General features: G+C 43.9%; 1 protein-coding gene across 2 annotated transcripts; it reads right to left on the bottom strand.

Moving 5' to 3' along the window:
• Positions 1-291: 291 nt before the first annotated feature.
• THAP1 (THAP domain containing, apoptosis associated protein 1) lies at positions 292-7,510 on the bottom strand. Of its 2 annotated transcripts, XM_012001040.1 has the most exons (3): positions 6,630-7,510; positions 2,810-3,005; positions 292-1,956 (listed from the first exon to the last, which is right to left on the bottom strand). In XM_012001040.1, the coding sequence occupies exons 1-3, from the start codon at positions 6,698-6,700 to the stop codon at positions 1,585-1,587; spliced, it is 639 nt and encodes a 212-aa protein (XP_011856430.1). In that variant the 5' UTR covers positions 6,701-7,510; the 3' UTR covers positions 292-1,584. The 2 variants fall into 2 exon arrangements, with proteins under 2 accessions (XP_011856430.1, XP_011856431.1); XM_012001041.1 differs by lacking the exon at positions 2,810-3,005.
• Positions 7,511-16,312: the final 8,802 nt, after the last annotated feature.

Raw genomic sequence — 16,312 nt, 5'->3', positions numbered from 1 at the left:
CATGCCCTGCTAGTTTTTGTATTTTTAGCAGAGATGGGGTTTCACCATATTGGCCAGGCTGGTCTCGAACTCCTGACCTTGTGATCCATCTGCCTCGGCCTCCCAAAGTGCTGGGATTACAGGCGTGAGCCATGGTGCCCAGCCCAACTTCAAGTAATCTTCCAATCATTATTTCTATTTTTGAGATACTGGTTCATAAAACATCAAATATCCATGAATCACAGTGCTATCCACTGGCAGCATGGCAGTGAACTACAATGAAAACCAGTTCTACAAAAGACACTTTGAACACCATTGTTTCACACCTTTAATACTGTCTTAAAGGGTCTATTACTCTTCAACTATCTTAGTGTACTTTGAAATATAAAAGTAATAATTATCATTGGAACAGTTATTCTAAATCTAAATAACTCCTATAGTAATATTTGTTTACTCAGAACATATTTTCATTTCCAATATATGTAAAATTTCTCACAAATATAGAACAGAACTCACAGTTTGAACAGAAACCTCAGTGTTTAAATCTCCACATTCAGTAAAATAAACACTACATAGTAGGTTGTTCTGAATATAAATCACTCATTTAAGTAAATGGGATATAATTTCTAACTTGTGTTAAAAGTGAAGAAATAATTTTTTATGTGAAGCCTTGCCGCAACTCAGTCAAGTGCAAGATTATCATATGATACAAATCAAACTCTACTAACACAGCACATTTGTCAGAGACATTGAAGGCAGATACATAACTACAGCTGGGGAACTGGATGTCCTTCAGCTAGAGGGTAATGAAAGAAAAAAGCATATCATAGATCAGGCCCCAGTTTTAATTACTTCATTGATGACAATGCCTTACTTTATTTATTGAAGAATGTTTCTTCCACTGAAAATACACTTCTAATTTTATAATGCTAGACAGTAGGGTAAAAAATATGAGCCCATTAAAAAAAAAATCCACTCTTAGAATCTAAAGTTATTGATATTGATCAGATATGCAATGACTCTTTTCTGCTGTGAAGACAATCAAATCTTTTTTTCTTTTTAAGTACTGACTTGCCAATTTATCTTTGATAACTGATTCAGAAAGATAAATGAACCATGTGACTTTACATATGAGAATATGTACATATATATATATATTCTGAGAAGTTATGTCCCATGATCTGACCCATACTTCTGATTTAAAATATAACTAAGTTCTCTCAATAAAACAGTACTAATTTTAAGTTTTAAACTGAATTCACCCTTTTACCACACTGTTCTCATTCTCTTTACTTTTTATTTTTACATTATTTCTATAAATACTAAAAAAGAAAAAACCCAAATCCCCAGTCTTGAAACCAACTTACATTAGAGGTCTGATGTTAGTTTATAACTTTTAAAATATTTTGTTAAAATGTAAAAAACCTGAAATTACAAACAAAAAAATTTATACTTTTACAGTATATATCGAATTTTTTTAAAAAAATATTCTGAACTGTTTTTATATATGTAATCAAGTGTTATTTTTTTAAATGAAACTCCTTTATAGGCTAGAGGAGGATATGTGGTATTGCCCCATTAGAAATCAATATGCATTTCATTTTTTTATGCTGGTACTTCAACTATTTCAAAGTAGTCATTTGGTAGAATCACATAACCTCTTTCTGATACGTCGTCTTTCTCTTTCTGGAAGTGAACAACCTCCTTTAATTTTTCAAGCTGCCGTTCTTGCCTTCTGCATCGCTGCTGTGCGGTCTTGAGCTTCTTTCTGAGTTTTTCAACTTGCTGTTCTAGCTGATGAATCCTTTTCCGCTGATGCATTGTATCCTCCACAGTATAGTTGTGGTCACAGAAAACTGAGAGATTAACAGGGGTCTGAAGAGGCGGCATTAGTAATCCAATAGCAGCATCAACCTGGGAAACAGGAGGCGGTAAAGGAGGTGGAGGAAGCTGTTCCTGTGGCTCCAGATCTTCTTTCTAAAACAAAAATACAAAATATGTTTGAATTTAGTAACTAAAAATAACAGTTTAAAACAATTTGTGGACTGACCAGGGGTAGTGGCTCACGCCTGTAATCCTAGCACTTTGGGAGGAAGAGGTGGGCGGATCTCCTGAGGTCAGGAGTTTGAGACCAGCCTGGCCAAACATGGCGAAACCCCGTCTCTACTAAAAATACAAAAATTAGCCGGGTGTGGTGGTGTATGCCTATAATCCCAGCTACTCGGGAGGCTGAGGCAAGAGAATTGTTTGAAACCAGGAGGCGGAGGTTGCAGTGAGCCAAGATCATGTCACTGCACTCCAGCCTGGGTGACAGAGAGACTCTGTCTCCCAAAAATAAATAAATAAATAAATAAATAAATATTCTGTGGAATTTAAGAAATATTAGACTTTTTTGGTGAATCAGTGGTACAGAAACATTCCAAAATGAGAAAACAGTTTCAGTTTGAATAAACTTTTCTATCTGCAATAAAGGGACGGTGCAAGAAAGAGACAAAATGAATAATCAGATCCAATTAAATACTAAGCACTGAGGAGAAAAAAATGCTTTGAAACTAAACTGTCACTGATAAAGAAAACCCAAAACTTATCAATATATAACTGGCAGTACAGAGTGATTTTTAAGTAAGTTACAAGGGCTGGACTAAGTTTCTTAGTGTGAGGATATTTATCTTAAATAAACTGCATTTTATGTTTTCAGAAGTGTATCACTGTTAACTACACAAAGTTCCAGGCACATTTATTCTCTTTAACTGAATTTTCCACATTTTAATCAATGAACATATCAGTTTGATAAACAGAAAGCAACCCAATATTTTAAAACGCATATTACCTTGTCATGTGGCTCAGTACAAAGAAATATTGTGGGCACAGCATTCTCTTTCAGTAACTTGTTGTTGCACTCTCTCTTAAAGCAGTCTGGAGTAAAGTGCTCTGAACAAATACTGCTATACTTGGTGGGTTTAAAGTTTTTTCTTCTGACAGCTGCCTCCCATTCTTTACAAAGACTGGGTCGAGTAAGAGGAAACCTAAGAAGAAGGCATAATTCAATTATCTGTGCTGATTTTTTTAAAATAAAGGCACCCAAACTTTCCAACTTAGGAAAGATCTTACACTGGTATTAAAGATGTTACAATGGTATTATCATACTGGATTAAAGATTAGCTCTAGTTATCTATCTCATTTATTAATTAAAAAAAATTTTTTTTGAGATGCAGTCTCGCTCTGTTGTTAGGCTGGAGTGCAGTGGCGCTATCTTGGCTCACTGCACCTCCACCTCCTGGGTTCCAGTGATTCTCCTGCCTCAGCCTCCCAAGTAGCTGGGACTACAGGCGCCTGCCACCACATATGCTACCATTCCCAGCTAAGTTTTGTACTTTTAGTAGAGACGGGCTTTCACCATGTTGGCCAGGATGGATTCGATCTCTTGACCTCGTGATCCGCCCACCTTGGCCTCCCAAAGTGCTGGAATTACAGGCGTGAGCCACTGCGCTGGGCCCTCATTTATTAATGTTTAACTTTTTATAGTGAGTTCACCAAAAGATTCAAGTAAAATACATACTATAGAAAAAATGTGCCCGTGGCTCATGTCTGTAATCCCAGCACTTGGGAGGCCAAGGTCCGAGAGACTGCTTAAGTCCAGGAGTTTGAAGACTAGCCTGGGCAACATGGCAAAACCCTGTCTCTACAAAAAATACAAAAATTAGCTGGGTATAGTGGTATGTGCCCAGGTACTTGGGAGGCTGACGCTGAGGTGGGAGGATTCCTTGAGCCTGGGAGGTCACGGCTGCAGTGAGCTGAGATGGTTCCACTGCACTCCAGCCTGAGTGACAGAGCCATACCCTGTCTCAAAAAGAAAAAAACTGTATTCTATTTTTACCAGTAATTTTCTGTGTGCTGCACAGGAAGACAAACATTGCACATTTGTATCTATGTACTGGGAAAGAGGGGCTTCTAGTTCTCTTAGCATCAGTCTGACAAATACGAATAGGCTAAATTTGAATTAAAGGCAGATAATAACGAAAGAAAAGTATTTATTTTCTAATCAACTGGGATGTCCATTAGGCCCAGGTAAACGGGGATAGTGAGAGTTTAAATTTATTGTGGTTTTACTCTTCCAAATTAAGGATTTGGTAAACTGGGGGGATTAGAAAAAAAAACAAAGGAAGGGGGTTTTGAATTTACGTTTCACAGTTTTCTCTTCCATGTACAATATGCTAGAGCCTGACTCTGCTAGTAAGAGATCTTTATGACAGTCCCTTTTCTTTGTACAACATAGCACTCTCTGCTGCCACTATGCAGACGGTGGGATAAGTGGTACTCCTAGAAAATCTCAGCTGGGGCTGGGCGTGGCCTGTAATCACAACTGTAATCCCAGCACTTTGGGAGGCTGAAGAGGGCGCATCAGGAGGTCAAAATATCGAGACCATCCTGGCCAACATGGTGAAACCCCATCTCTATGAAAAATACAAAAATTAGCTGGGCGTGGTGTTGCGTGCCTGTAGTCCCAGCTACTCAGAAGGCTGAGGCAGGAGAATCGCTTGAACCGGGGAGGCAGAGGTTGCAGTGAGTCGAGATCGTGCCACTGCACTCCAGCCTGGTGACAGAGCAAGACTCCATCTCAAAAAAAGAAGAAGAAGAAAATCTCAGCTGGAAATGGCCTCTATACGTATAAACTAGGGTGGCATTTGCTGGTAAAATTCCGTACCTATGGCCTCCTGGCTCTGTAAGCATAAACTATGGTAGCATTTGCTGCTAAAATTCAGTACCTAGGGCCTCCTGGCACAAGGACCACAAATTTACAGCTGTTTGTGAGATTCTGTTAAAATCTTTCCCATCTACTCTCCCTAAACCTGCTCTTTTAGATAAGGGATAAGATGCAGGTTAGCTCTTCTTTTGATTCAATCCGTATGTGTTTAACACCTAGCAGAAACAGTTATTTCTCTTTTTTTTTTTTTTGACATGGAGTCTCGCTCTGTTACCCAAGCTGGAGTGCAGGGCAAGATCTCAGCTCACTGCAACCTCCATATCCCAGGTTCAAGCGATTCCCCTACCTCAGCCTCCCAGGTAGCTAGGATTACAGGCGTACGCCTGTATTTTGTATTTTTAGTAGAGACGGGATTTTGCCATGTTGGCCAGGCTGGTCTTGAATCCTGACGTCAGGTGATTTGCCCACCTAGGCCTCCCTAAGTGCTGAGAATTACAGGCATGAGCCACTGTGCCTGGCCAAAAACACAGTTATTTCTGACGTGTGAATACCCTCCTTAAACTTGTTTCCAGTGCCAGTGAAACATTTTCCATAATTTTAGATTCCTTCTGCCATGCCATCAGAAATGTGGGTGGGGAGCTGCACATGTAATCCTGTTACCATCACCTGACCTTTTCCTACATTTCGAAAGAACATGTTTACAGAAATTCCAATTAAATTAAGAGACAATATTAGGATATCCTGAACTGAATCCTGTAAGTGTTCTACCCCCTTCGCCAAGGGGTAACATCATTACTCTGGAGACCTCTCTATGTTCTACACACTCTTACTTCTATAGGGTCCATCTCACATGATATCAAACACTTAAAAAATGCATGGACACTCCCCTAGTAAACATAGATGGCTCCACACCAAAATAAAAAAATTGAAAGGATATTTAACATTTTGCTTTTGTAATTACCTAATTATAAAAGATAATTAGCTAATTACCTATGGCTACTTTGTATAGTTTACCCCTGGATCTGATTTCTTAGCTATCATCTGCATATAGTTGTCAGGAATTCTTACAAAGAAAACTTAACATAAATGTAATTAAAATTTGTAAACAAATTCAGCTGAATATGTTATGTCACATTTTACAAGCGTTTGATTATTATAAGTAATTGCAACTTTGCACTTTTTTTCCTATTTTCAAGAGAATATTTTTGATCCTAGCACTCTTAACTGTGCTACCTATTGGATAAGACAGCTCTGAAAGCTGTGGGGCAGTTTCTTTCGAAAGAGCTTCCTCTATGCACAGGTAATGCCGTAATAAATAAAGATCAGTGTGAGTCATTTTATTATGATCCATGTTGTAACTGTCCATATCATCATTATTGTGTGCTGAAAAGATAACGATTTATCTTGGCAGTACCTGAAGCTTTCTTCAAAACTCAGGGTCCTTAAAGCTTAGTTCCTAGAGATTTGGGGCAAAAATTATCCGGGATTTCCCAGCCAAAAAACCCTTAATTGCTACGATGCTGGCCTCCCATCCACGACAAGGGAAAAAATAGTGATTTCGTTTGAAGGCCTTTGTTTATATTTCAAATTTACCCCTAAGACGTTATTACAACACCTGGCTGCTCGTGACCCTGGTGGCGGCAAAACCCGCGCCACCATAGGCATCGCCCGCGGGCTCCAAACTCGTCAACTGAGGCCTGGAGCGAAGCCTGCAACGAGGACCTGTTCCGAGAGCGCAAGAAACAACCGCCGCGGAGACGCGCGCCGAGAACGCGCGATCGGGCGACGGTTCCCAGCAGGACGCGGCGGGAAACGCCTCGCGCGGCCGGCCCCAGACCCCACCCGCCCCTCGCGCGGACACGCGCCTGGCTCCGCCCCCGGCCCCGCCGGTCGCGCGCCCCCACCCTGGCTAAGACCGGCCCCGCGAGGCGCGCAGGGTCCTCACTTGTGGAAAGAAACGGGCTTGTCCTTGTCGTAGCGGTTCTTGCAGCCGTAGGCGGAGCAGGACTGCACCATCCTTCCGGTCTTCAGGCACTTCACTTCTGCCGCCGCAGAAGGCAGGGGAAGCTGCTTTCAGTGTCGCCGCGCTCGGTTGGACACCCTCGCTCTTTTGTAGCTTTGGCCAACAGTTACAGTGATGGTGGCCTCCCTCGGGGGTGACTAGTGTGCCCGTTTTGTTGTTTGCATTAGCAGAAGGACCACAGCCATCGCCCGTCTCCCATCTCCAAGATGGCGGAGGCAGCTTCAACCTCACCTCTCGCGAGGGGTGCGTCCCTCTGTCTCTGATTAGCCCCGAGGTCAGAGGTAACGATTCCTGGGAAGCTAACTATTGGCTGAGGCCAGGTGTTTCCGGCGGTGCCTTCAGAGTTGCGGAAGTGGGCGGAGCCCTGAACTTCCGGTAGGCAGGAAGGAACAGCTTGCAGGGGAGGAGGCGCGGCGGGAGGCTGGATTCCAGGGGCATCCTCCAGCCTGGGCTGTTCCCGTGGGTTAATTGATGCGGAGCTTTTTTGGGGCGGCTTACAGTAGGAAACAACTAGGGCCTCATGGAGAACAGGTGTAAAGCCGAGGTCGTTGTCTGATTGCGCCCATTTCTCTAAAAGGGCGGACACAGATGGTGTATGATTAATAAAATTGTGGAACCTTTTCCCAGAATGCTGATCTTTTTCCCATTACCTGTGTCTTCAGGCATCACAAGTCTCTGAGAGCCAACGTGACAGGTTTTTAGCAGTGAAAAAAGACACACTCGCCAAATCATCTGAATTGCCAACGCAGAAGCATTATATATATGTATATATGTATGCATATATACGTGTGTGTGTATATATATATGTAATTTTTAAAAAAACAATAGAGGCAGGATCTCCCCACGTTGCCCAGGCCAGTCTAGAACTCGAGCTGAAGGGATCCACCTATCTCGACCTCCCAGTGGGTTGGGATTACGGGAGTTGAGCCACCAGGCCCTCCCTCCCCAGAAGCTTTTCTGAAGGGCTGTCCATTGCTGTGATTTCCATGTGCGGTGTTGCAAATAGGGAGCTGCTGCAGCAATTTTCACATCTGAGAGAGAATATGTCAGAGGGGTTCGAAATAGAGCAACTCTGTGTTGAGTGAGGGCTAGGAAAATGAGGCTGGGACTTGCTGGGCTGCATTCCCGGAAAGTTAGGTGTTCCTAGCCTCTAGATGTATACCATTAAGGCAACAGATTGATAATGTTTACTAAACAGACCCAGACTTCGAAGGGTCCAGATATCTCGATATTTTGAGAACAGAAGCATTCCTAATTTTGCTTTAAAGATAATAATGGACTGGGCACAGTGCCTCACGCCTGTAATCCGAGCACTTTGGAAGGCTGAGGCGGGCGGATCACTTGAGGTCAGGAGTTCAAGACTAGCCTGGCTAACGTGGTGAAACCGTCTCTACTAAAAATACAAAAATTAACCGGGTGTGGTTGGCACATGCCTCGAATCTCAGCTACTCTGGAGGCTGAGGCAGGAGAATCGCTTGAATCTGGGAAGGCGGAGGTTGCAGTGAGCCGTGCTTGCACCACTGCACTCCAGCCTGGGCGACAGAGTAAGACTCTGTCTCATAAATAAATAAAGATATCGATTCTTACATAATATAGTAATTAATCCTTTATCACAAACCCTTGTAGCACAGCACATCTCCCCATGATCTTTTTTTATTCTATATATAAACTAAGTGTTGTACTTAGGGTGGATGCGTTCCTTCTCTTTCTTTCGGGAACACCCTACTCTGTCTGTGGAGTAGCTGTACTTTCACCACTTTACATTCTTAATAAACTTGTTTTTGCTGTGCACTGTGGACTCGCCCTGAATTCTGTCTTGCATGAGATCCAAGAACCTTGCCTTGGGGTCTGGATTGGGACCCCTTTCCTGTAACAGTTTTACTTCATTCCCTGCTCCTTTTCTTTATATAGATCTGAGCCAGGCAAACCTGGAGAGCAAAATGTTGAGTAATCCCTTGGCCCTTATTCTCTACCTTTCCTGCCCCTTTAAATGTTGGTGTTTCCCCAGGGTTCCATCTTCTGGCCTCCTGTAACTCCTAAACACCCTGCTCCTTAAACTGAACCAAATACCATAATTCTCTCATGTTTTATTTCCTTTGTATATCCGTTCTGCCTTTGGGATTATCATCTGTGAATTATCTGTTCAACAGTTGCCTAAACCAGAAACCTTGGAGTCATCTTGGATTAGTTTTTGTCACCCATAAAATCCTTTGATGACCAGGTTAATTTTATAGACTAAATAAATAAATGCCTCTTAAATCCATCCCTCTGCATGTCTCCTCACTGTTCTTTTTTTCTTTTTTTTTTCTTTTTGAGAGGGAGTGTCGCTCTGTCGCCCAGGCTGGAGTGCAATGGCACGATCTCAGTTCACTGTAACCTCTGCCTCCCGGGTTCAAGCAATTCTCCCGCCTCAGCCTCCTGAGTAGCTGGGATTACAGGCACCTGCCACCATGCCCGGCTAATTTTTGTATTTTTGTAGAGACGGGGTTTCACCATGTTGGCCAGGCTGGTCTCGAACTCCTGACCTCAGGTGATACGCCTGCCTCGGCCTCCCAAAGTGTTGGGATTAGAGGCGTGAGCCACCGTGCCCAACCCTCACTGTTCTTTAATTATTTTTATTATTATGTTTAATAGAGATGAGGTCTCACTGTGTTGCCCAGGCTGGTCTCAAACTCCTGGGTTTAAGCTATCGGTCAGCCAGGGCCTCCCAAAGTCCTGGGACTACAGGCATGAGCCACGGCGCCTTGCCTCCTCACTGTTCTTGACCAAACTCTCATGGTCTTAACCTTGCAGCAACCTCTTAACTATCCTAGTCTCCAGTTTTACCTCTCTCCATTCTATCTTCCATAGAAGGGTTGTGCATGCCTGCCATGCCCCTGCTCGTATCTTTGCAAGGCTACTTGCTGTACTGAATAAAATCCAAACTTCTTATGGTGAGTTATAAAGCTCTTTAGGACCAGGTACTTCTCCTCTTCCACCATCATCTCCCTCCACTTGTCTTTACCTCTGTTCCAGCTTCATGTCTTAGAGGGCAGGCTCTTTTGTGGTTTCTTTAAATAGGCTGTTTTCTTGACTTGAAATGCCCATCCCTGACCTGTCCACCCTTAAGATGTGGCTTAATGGCCTGGCGCAGTGGTTCACGCCTGTAATCCCAGTACTTTGGGAGGCCGAGGCAGGTGGATCACGTGAGCCCAAGTGTTCAAGACCAGCCTGGGCAACACAGTGAGACCCTGTCTCTACAAAAAATACGAAAATTAGCCCGGCGTGTTGGCACACATCTGTAGTCCCAGATACTTGGGAGACTGAGTTGAGTGGATCCCTTGAACCCAGAAGGTTGAGGCTGCAGTGAGCTGTGGTCATGCCTTTGTACTCCAGCCTGAGCAACAGCAAACCAACAGTTACCACGAGCTGGGTGTCACGGCTTAGGAAGCTGAGGCAGGGACTCAAGGCAGCCTGGACAGCATAGTGAGACCCTGTTTCTAAAAAAATTGTTTTTAATTAGTCGGGTATGGTGGTGCATGCCTGTAGTTCCAGCTACTTGGGAGGCTGAGGCAAGGAGGATCCCTTGAGTCCAGGAGTCTGAGGCTGCAGTGAGCTATGATCGTGACAGTGAGATCCCATCTCTAAATTTTATACACATACACACATAGATATGTATTGCTAAAAAAAAAAAAAAAAAAAAAGCTAATGATCCCCTGAGCCTTCAGCAAATGGTGATCTTTTTCCTGATGGAGAGTCTTGCTTTGATGTTGATGGCTGCTGACTGATCATGGTGGTGGTTGCTGAAGGTTGAGGTGGCTGTGGGAAGTTCTTAAAATGAGACAGCAATGCAGTTGCTGCATCGATTGACTCTTCGTTTCATTAAGTATTTCTCTGTAGCAAGTAATGCTGTTTAATAGCATTTTAGTCACAGTAGAACTTCTTTAAGAATTGGAGTTAATCCTCTCAAACCCTGCCACTGCTTTATCAACTAGGTTTATGTAATATTCAAAATATTCTAAATCCCTTGTCATTTCAACAATGTTCACAGCATCTTTACCAGAAGTAGATTCCATCTTCAGAAACTACTTTATTTCCTCATTTATAAGAAGCAACTCCTCATCTGTTCAAGTTTTATCATGAAATTGCAGCAACTCAGTCACATCTTCAGGATCCAGTTTTAATTCTAGTTCTCTTGCTGTTTCTATCACATCTGCAGTGACTTCTTCCACCGAAGTCTTAAACAACTCAAAGCCATTCATGAGGGCTGGAATCAATTTCTTCCAAACTCCTGTTAATGTTGATATTTTTCCTCCCATGAATTATTGATGTTCTTCAGGGCATCTAGAATAATGAATCCTTTCCAGAAGGTTTTCAACTGACTTTGCCCAGATCCATCAGAGGAATCACTATCCATGGCAGCTATAGCCTTACAAAATGTATTTCTTAGGTAATAAAACTTGAAAGTCAAAATACTCCTTGATTTATGGGGCTGCAGAATGGATGTTGTGTTACAGGCATGAAAACAACATTCATCTCCTTGTACATCTCCATTAGAGCTCTTGGGTGACCAGGTGCATTGTCAATGAGCAGTATTATTTTGAAAGGAATCTGTTTTTCTGAGCAGTAGGTGTAACAGTGGACTTAAAATATTCAGTGAACCATGCTGTAAACAGATGTGCTGTCATCCAGGCTTTATTATTCCATTTGTTGAGCACAGGCAGAGTAGATTTACCATTGTTCTTAAGACCAATAGGATTTTCGAAATGGTAAATGAGCATTGGCTTCAATTTAAAGTCATCAGTTGCATCAGCCAGTTGCATCTGATTGACAAGGGAGTCAGCCAGTCCTGTGATGCTTTGAAGCCAAGCATTGAATTCTCCTTCCTGGCTACTAAAAGTCCTTGATGGCATCTTCTTCCAATAGAAGCCATTCTATCTACATTGAAAATCTGCTGTTAGTGTAGCCACCTTCATTAATTATCTGAGCTGGATCTTCTGGAAAACTCGCTGCAGCTTCTCCATCAGCACTTGCTGCTTCACTTTGCACTTTTATGTTATGGAGATGGCTTCTTGCCTTAAACCTCCTGAACCGACCTCTGCTAGCTTCCAATTTTGTTCTGCAGTTTCCTCACCTCTCTCAGCCTTTGCAAAATTGAACAGAGTTTGTGGGGGGGGGGCGGTGGTTAGGGATTTGGTTTACGGGAAGACCATTTAAACTTTTTTCTTTTTGAGACCAAGTCTCGCTCTGTAGCCCAGACTGGAGTGCAGTGGCATAATCTCTGCTCACTGCAACCCCCACCTCCCAGGTTAAAGTGATTCTCCTGCCTTAGCCACCCATGTAGCTGGGATTATAGGTGCGCACCACCACACCCAGCTAATTTTTATATTTTCAATAGAGACTGGGTTTCACCATGTTGGCCAGGCTGGTCTCGAACTCCTGACCTCAAGTGATCCTTCCACTTTGGCTTCCCAAAGTATTGGGATTACAGGTGTGAACCATGGCACCCGGCCCATTTAAACTTTCTCCATATCAGCATTAAGGCTGCTTAGCTTTTTTATCATTCGTGTGTTCACTGGACTAGCATTTCTAATTTCCCTCAAGAATTTTTCCTTTACGCCAGGTGCCGTGGCTCACACCTATAACCCCAGCACTTTGGGAAGCTGAGGTGGGCAGATCACAAGATCAGGAGACGGAGACCATCCTGGCTAACACAGTGAAACCCCGTCTCTACTAAAAATACAAAAAAAAAAAAAACCAACCCAAAAATTAGCCGGGCATGATGGCGAGCTCCTGTAGTCCCAGCTACTCGGGAGGCTGAGGCAGGAGAATGGCATGAACCCGGGAGGTGGAGGTTGCAGTGAGCCAAGATAGTGCCACTGCACTCCAGCCTGGGCGACAGAGCGAGACTCTGTCTTAAAAAAAAAAAAAAAAAAATTTCCTTTACATTCACAACTTGGCTGTTTGGCACAAGAGGCCTGGCTTTCAGCATGTCATGGCTTTCAACATGCCTTCCTCACCACGCTTGATCATTTCTACCTTATGATTGAAAGTAAGAATCTTAGCAAGGACTTAGTGGGCATTGGTAAGGTTATTAATTGGCCTAATTTCAATGTTGTTGTGTCTCAGGGAATAGGGAGGCCCAAGGAGAGTGAGTCTAGGGGATAGCCAGTCAGTGAGAGCACATACACCTTGTATCAATTAAGCTCACCATAAGTGGGTGCAGTTTGTATCACTCCAAAACAAAGATCAGTAGTAACATCAAAGATCACTGATCACGGATCACTGTAACAGCTATAATAATAATGAGAAAGTTTGCAATATTGCAAGAATTACCAAAATGTGACAAAGAGACATGACTTGAGTACGTGCTGCTGGAAAAATGGTGCCAACGTACTTGCTGGAAGCAGTGATGCCACAAACATTCAATTTGTAAAAAGTACAATATCTGCAAAAATCAATAAAGCAAAGTACAATAAAATGAGGTCTGCCGGTATCAAAATACCAGAATAGTAGTTTATTAGCATTACCATGGGTATTGAGGCCGCTGGGCATATCTCTGAGGTCCTCTGTGCATGTGTCTGATAAATGTCAGAATGGATAACATTGTGAACTGAAAAAGTGTATTTCAACTTATAGTTCCCTGAAATTGTTTTCTCATTAATTGATTCAACAAATAGTTACTGACTATGCTGCATGCATAGTTCTGGGGGCTTGGGATACATTAGTGAAGGCGATTTCTACCCTCAGAGAGCTAATATTCTTGTGGGATTAGGGAGGCAGATAGCAAACATGTGACCACAGAGTATGTTAGCCGGTGAGAGGTGCTCTGTGGGCTGAGGGAGTTGCAGGTTGCCTTATGGTGGACAGGACAGGCCTAACAGAGGAAATGGCTATTGTGCAAAGATCTGGAGTTGGTGAGAGTTGACTGTAAGGATGCCCCGGGCGGGGGAGCCCGGCAGTCAGAGGGACTGCCCAGGGCAGAGCTCCTGAGGCTGGGCGTCCTTGGCCTGCTCAAAGGACAGCAAGGAGGACTGGGTGGCTGGAGCAGAGTGAGCTGTGGGGACAAATGTGAGATGAAGTTAGAGAGAAATGAGCGACCAAAGTCATGTGGGGCCTTGCAGGCTGGCGTGAGGACTTTACCTTTACTCTGTGAGAAAGGGAGAGCAGGCTTTCCAGCAGTCACACCTGAGATGATCATTGGGCTGCGTTGCATGTAGGTAGCCAGGCACCTGGGGCCTGGGAGACTGCCCGGAAGGTCGCTGTGATCCTTTAGGTGAGAAATGAGGGTGGCTTAGACCTGGGCGGCAGCCACGACAGAGTAAGAAGTGATCTTTCCTTGTCTTCTGCCCTTTCCTGTCTTTCCCTTGCTTTATTTATTAATCTTTAGGTGTTGAGCACTACTGTGGTGGCAGGCGTGATGGTACATCTGCGAATATCCAGGTGGGCAAAACTAACATTGTCATAACATTTTCATAGAACTTGTATTCTAGTGAGAGGCAGACAGACAATTAAAATGTCAATACAATGATGCTGTGCTGAGATGTCTGAATGCCTCAGAGTGCCCCGGGGTAAGGGGAGGGGAGGGTCACTGCCGCCTTTGTTGGAGTGATTGGATAGTCTGGGTGAGGAGGGAACATTTAACCTGAGAACCAAAGGATGGAAACACAGTCTAGTAATGTGAAGAATAAAAGTGGTGAGGCTGAAGGGAGCATTCAGTCATGGGGTATATGCTGAGGCCCTGACCTGCGTCTGACTGTACAGGCAGGAGAGTTCTGTGTGTCCAGGCACACAACAGCCTCTTAATGGGTCTGCTCACTTGCACGGCTGCTCTCCTCTGATGAACCCTACACACGGTAGTCAGATGACCTTTTAAAAATGTTTGTTAGATCATGTCTTCCCACTGCACTTAAATCCAAATCAACAGTCTTCCTGCTTCTTCAGCCTCACTTCATGTTCCCCTCCCAGCTCCCTGGGCTCTACCACCACAGCCCCCACTGCGCTCCTGGACACACAGAACTCTCCTTGGACTGTGGTGGTGGCAGAGGGTATAGAGTGATGGGAATCAACATGTCAATGGTAGAAATGCCAGGGCTTGTTGACAGATGGTTATAAGAGTAAGAGAGGAGGCCGGGTGCCGTGGCTCAGCCTGTAATCTCAGCAATTTGGGAGGCCGGGACTGGCGGATTACCAGAGGTCAGGAGTTCAAGACTAGCCTGGCCAACATGGTGAAACCCCGTCTCTACTAAAAATACAAAAATTAGTTGGGTGTGGTGGTGGGTACCTGTAGTCCCTGCTACTCAGGAGACTGAGGCAGGAGAATTGCTTGAGCCCAAGAGGCGGAGGTTGCAGTGAGCCGAGATTGTGCCATTGCATTCCAGCCTGGGTGACAGTGAGACTCCGTCTCAAAAAAAAAAAAAAAAAAAGAGAAAATAAGAGAGTGATTCAGATATTAACACAGACTTAAGCTTGCATTTCTGGCTTTAGCGTTTTGTTCTGAGATGGGATCTCCTGTCGCCCAGGCTGGACTGCAGTGGGGCAAGCCACAAGGCTCATGCAGCCTTCACTTCTGGGCCCAAGTGATCCTCCCATTTCAGCCTCTGGAGTAGCTAGGACCACAGGCATGCACCACCACATCTGGCTAATTTTATTTGTAGAGACGGGGTCTCACTATGTTGCCCAGGCTGGTCTCAAACTCCTGGACTCAAGTGATCCTCCTGCCTTGGCCTCCCAAAGTGCTGAGATGATAGGTGTGAGCCACCATGCTGGCCTGGCTTGAGCTAATGGATGGATGGTGGTTCCTTTTACTGAGATGCAAACGACCTTTAATAAAAAGGGAACTATTTCCGTCAGCGAAGTAAAGGCCTTGGTGGGGGAGAAGTGATTTAGGAAAACTAGGTTGTCACCTGGGAGGTGCAGGAATGTCAGAAGAGAATGAACGTATAAGACTTATAGTTCAGAGAAGCTGGGGGCACAAGCCACTCAAACAGCACCCAAGGATCGCCTGCCAGCAGGGTGCCCTATTGGTGTCTGTGATCATTAATCCATCTAGAATGAAACTGGTCAGTGTAGCGTCCCTCAGCCAAGTTCTCTTCCTTGTTCCCTTTTCTTGTTTCCTGTCTTCCAGTGATCCATAACTTGGAAATGAAATATATACTTTTATTACCTGTTGAATATAATCCTTATATTTCCTTATTTCAAAATGGTAAACTTATCATTGGTATGGTGAATTACATATAATTTATTTATTCATTTTTTTTTTTATTTATTTTTGAGACGGAGTCTCACTCTGTCACCCAGGCTGGAGTCCAATGGCGTGATCTCAGCTCACTGCAACCTCTGCCTTCCAGGTTCAAGTGATTCTCCCATCTCAGCCTCCCAAGTAGTTGGGACTACAGGCGCATGCCACCACACCTGGCTAATTTTTGTATTTTAGTAGAGATGGGGTTTCACTATGTTGGCCAGGCTGGTCTCAAACTCCCAACCTTGTGACCCTCCCACCTTGGCCTCCCAAAGTGCTGGGATTACAGGTGTGAGCCACTGCGCCCAGCCAAATTACATACAATTTAAAACAGAATTTGTTGCATTGAACTGAATGTTGAATTTTTCTTTGTAAAATATCCCTG

Source organism: Mandrillus leucophaeus, unplaced genomic scaffold (genome assembly GCF_000951045.1).
Source record: "Mandrillus leucophaeus isolate KB7577 unplaced genomic scaffold, Mleu.le_1.0 Scaffold649, whole genome shotgun sequence".
In the NCBI taxonomy this organism is placed as follows: Eukaryota; Metazoa; Chordata; class Mammalia; order Primates; family Cercopithecidae; genus Mandrillus; species Mandrillus leucophaeus.
The sequence above is the reverse complement of the archived record's forward strand: the minus strand, read 5'-3'. Positions and strand labels throughout refer to the sequence as shown.

Coding starts and splice junctions, on each gene's coding strand:
- THAP1 (XM_012001040.1), bottom strand. CDS start 6,700: ATGGTGCAGTCCTGCTCCGCCTACGGCTGCAAGAACCGCTACGACAAG. Junction 3,006..6,629: donor AAGCCCGTTTCTTTCCACAA/GTGAGGACCCTG, acceptor CCTTCTTCTTAG/GTTTCCTCTTACTCGACCCA. Junction 1,957..2,809: donor GTACTGAGCCACATGACAAG/GTAATATGCGTT, acceptor TTTTTGTTTTAG/AAAGAAGATCTGGAGCCACA.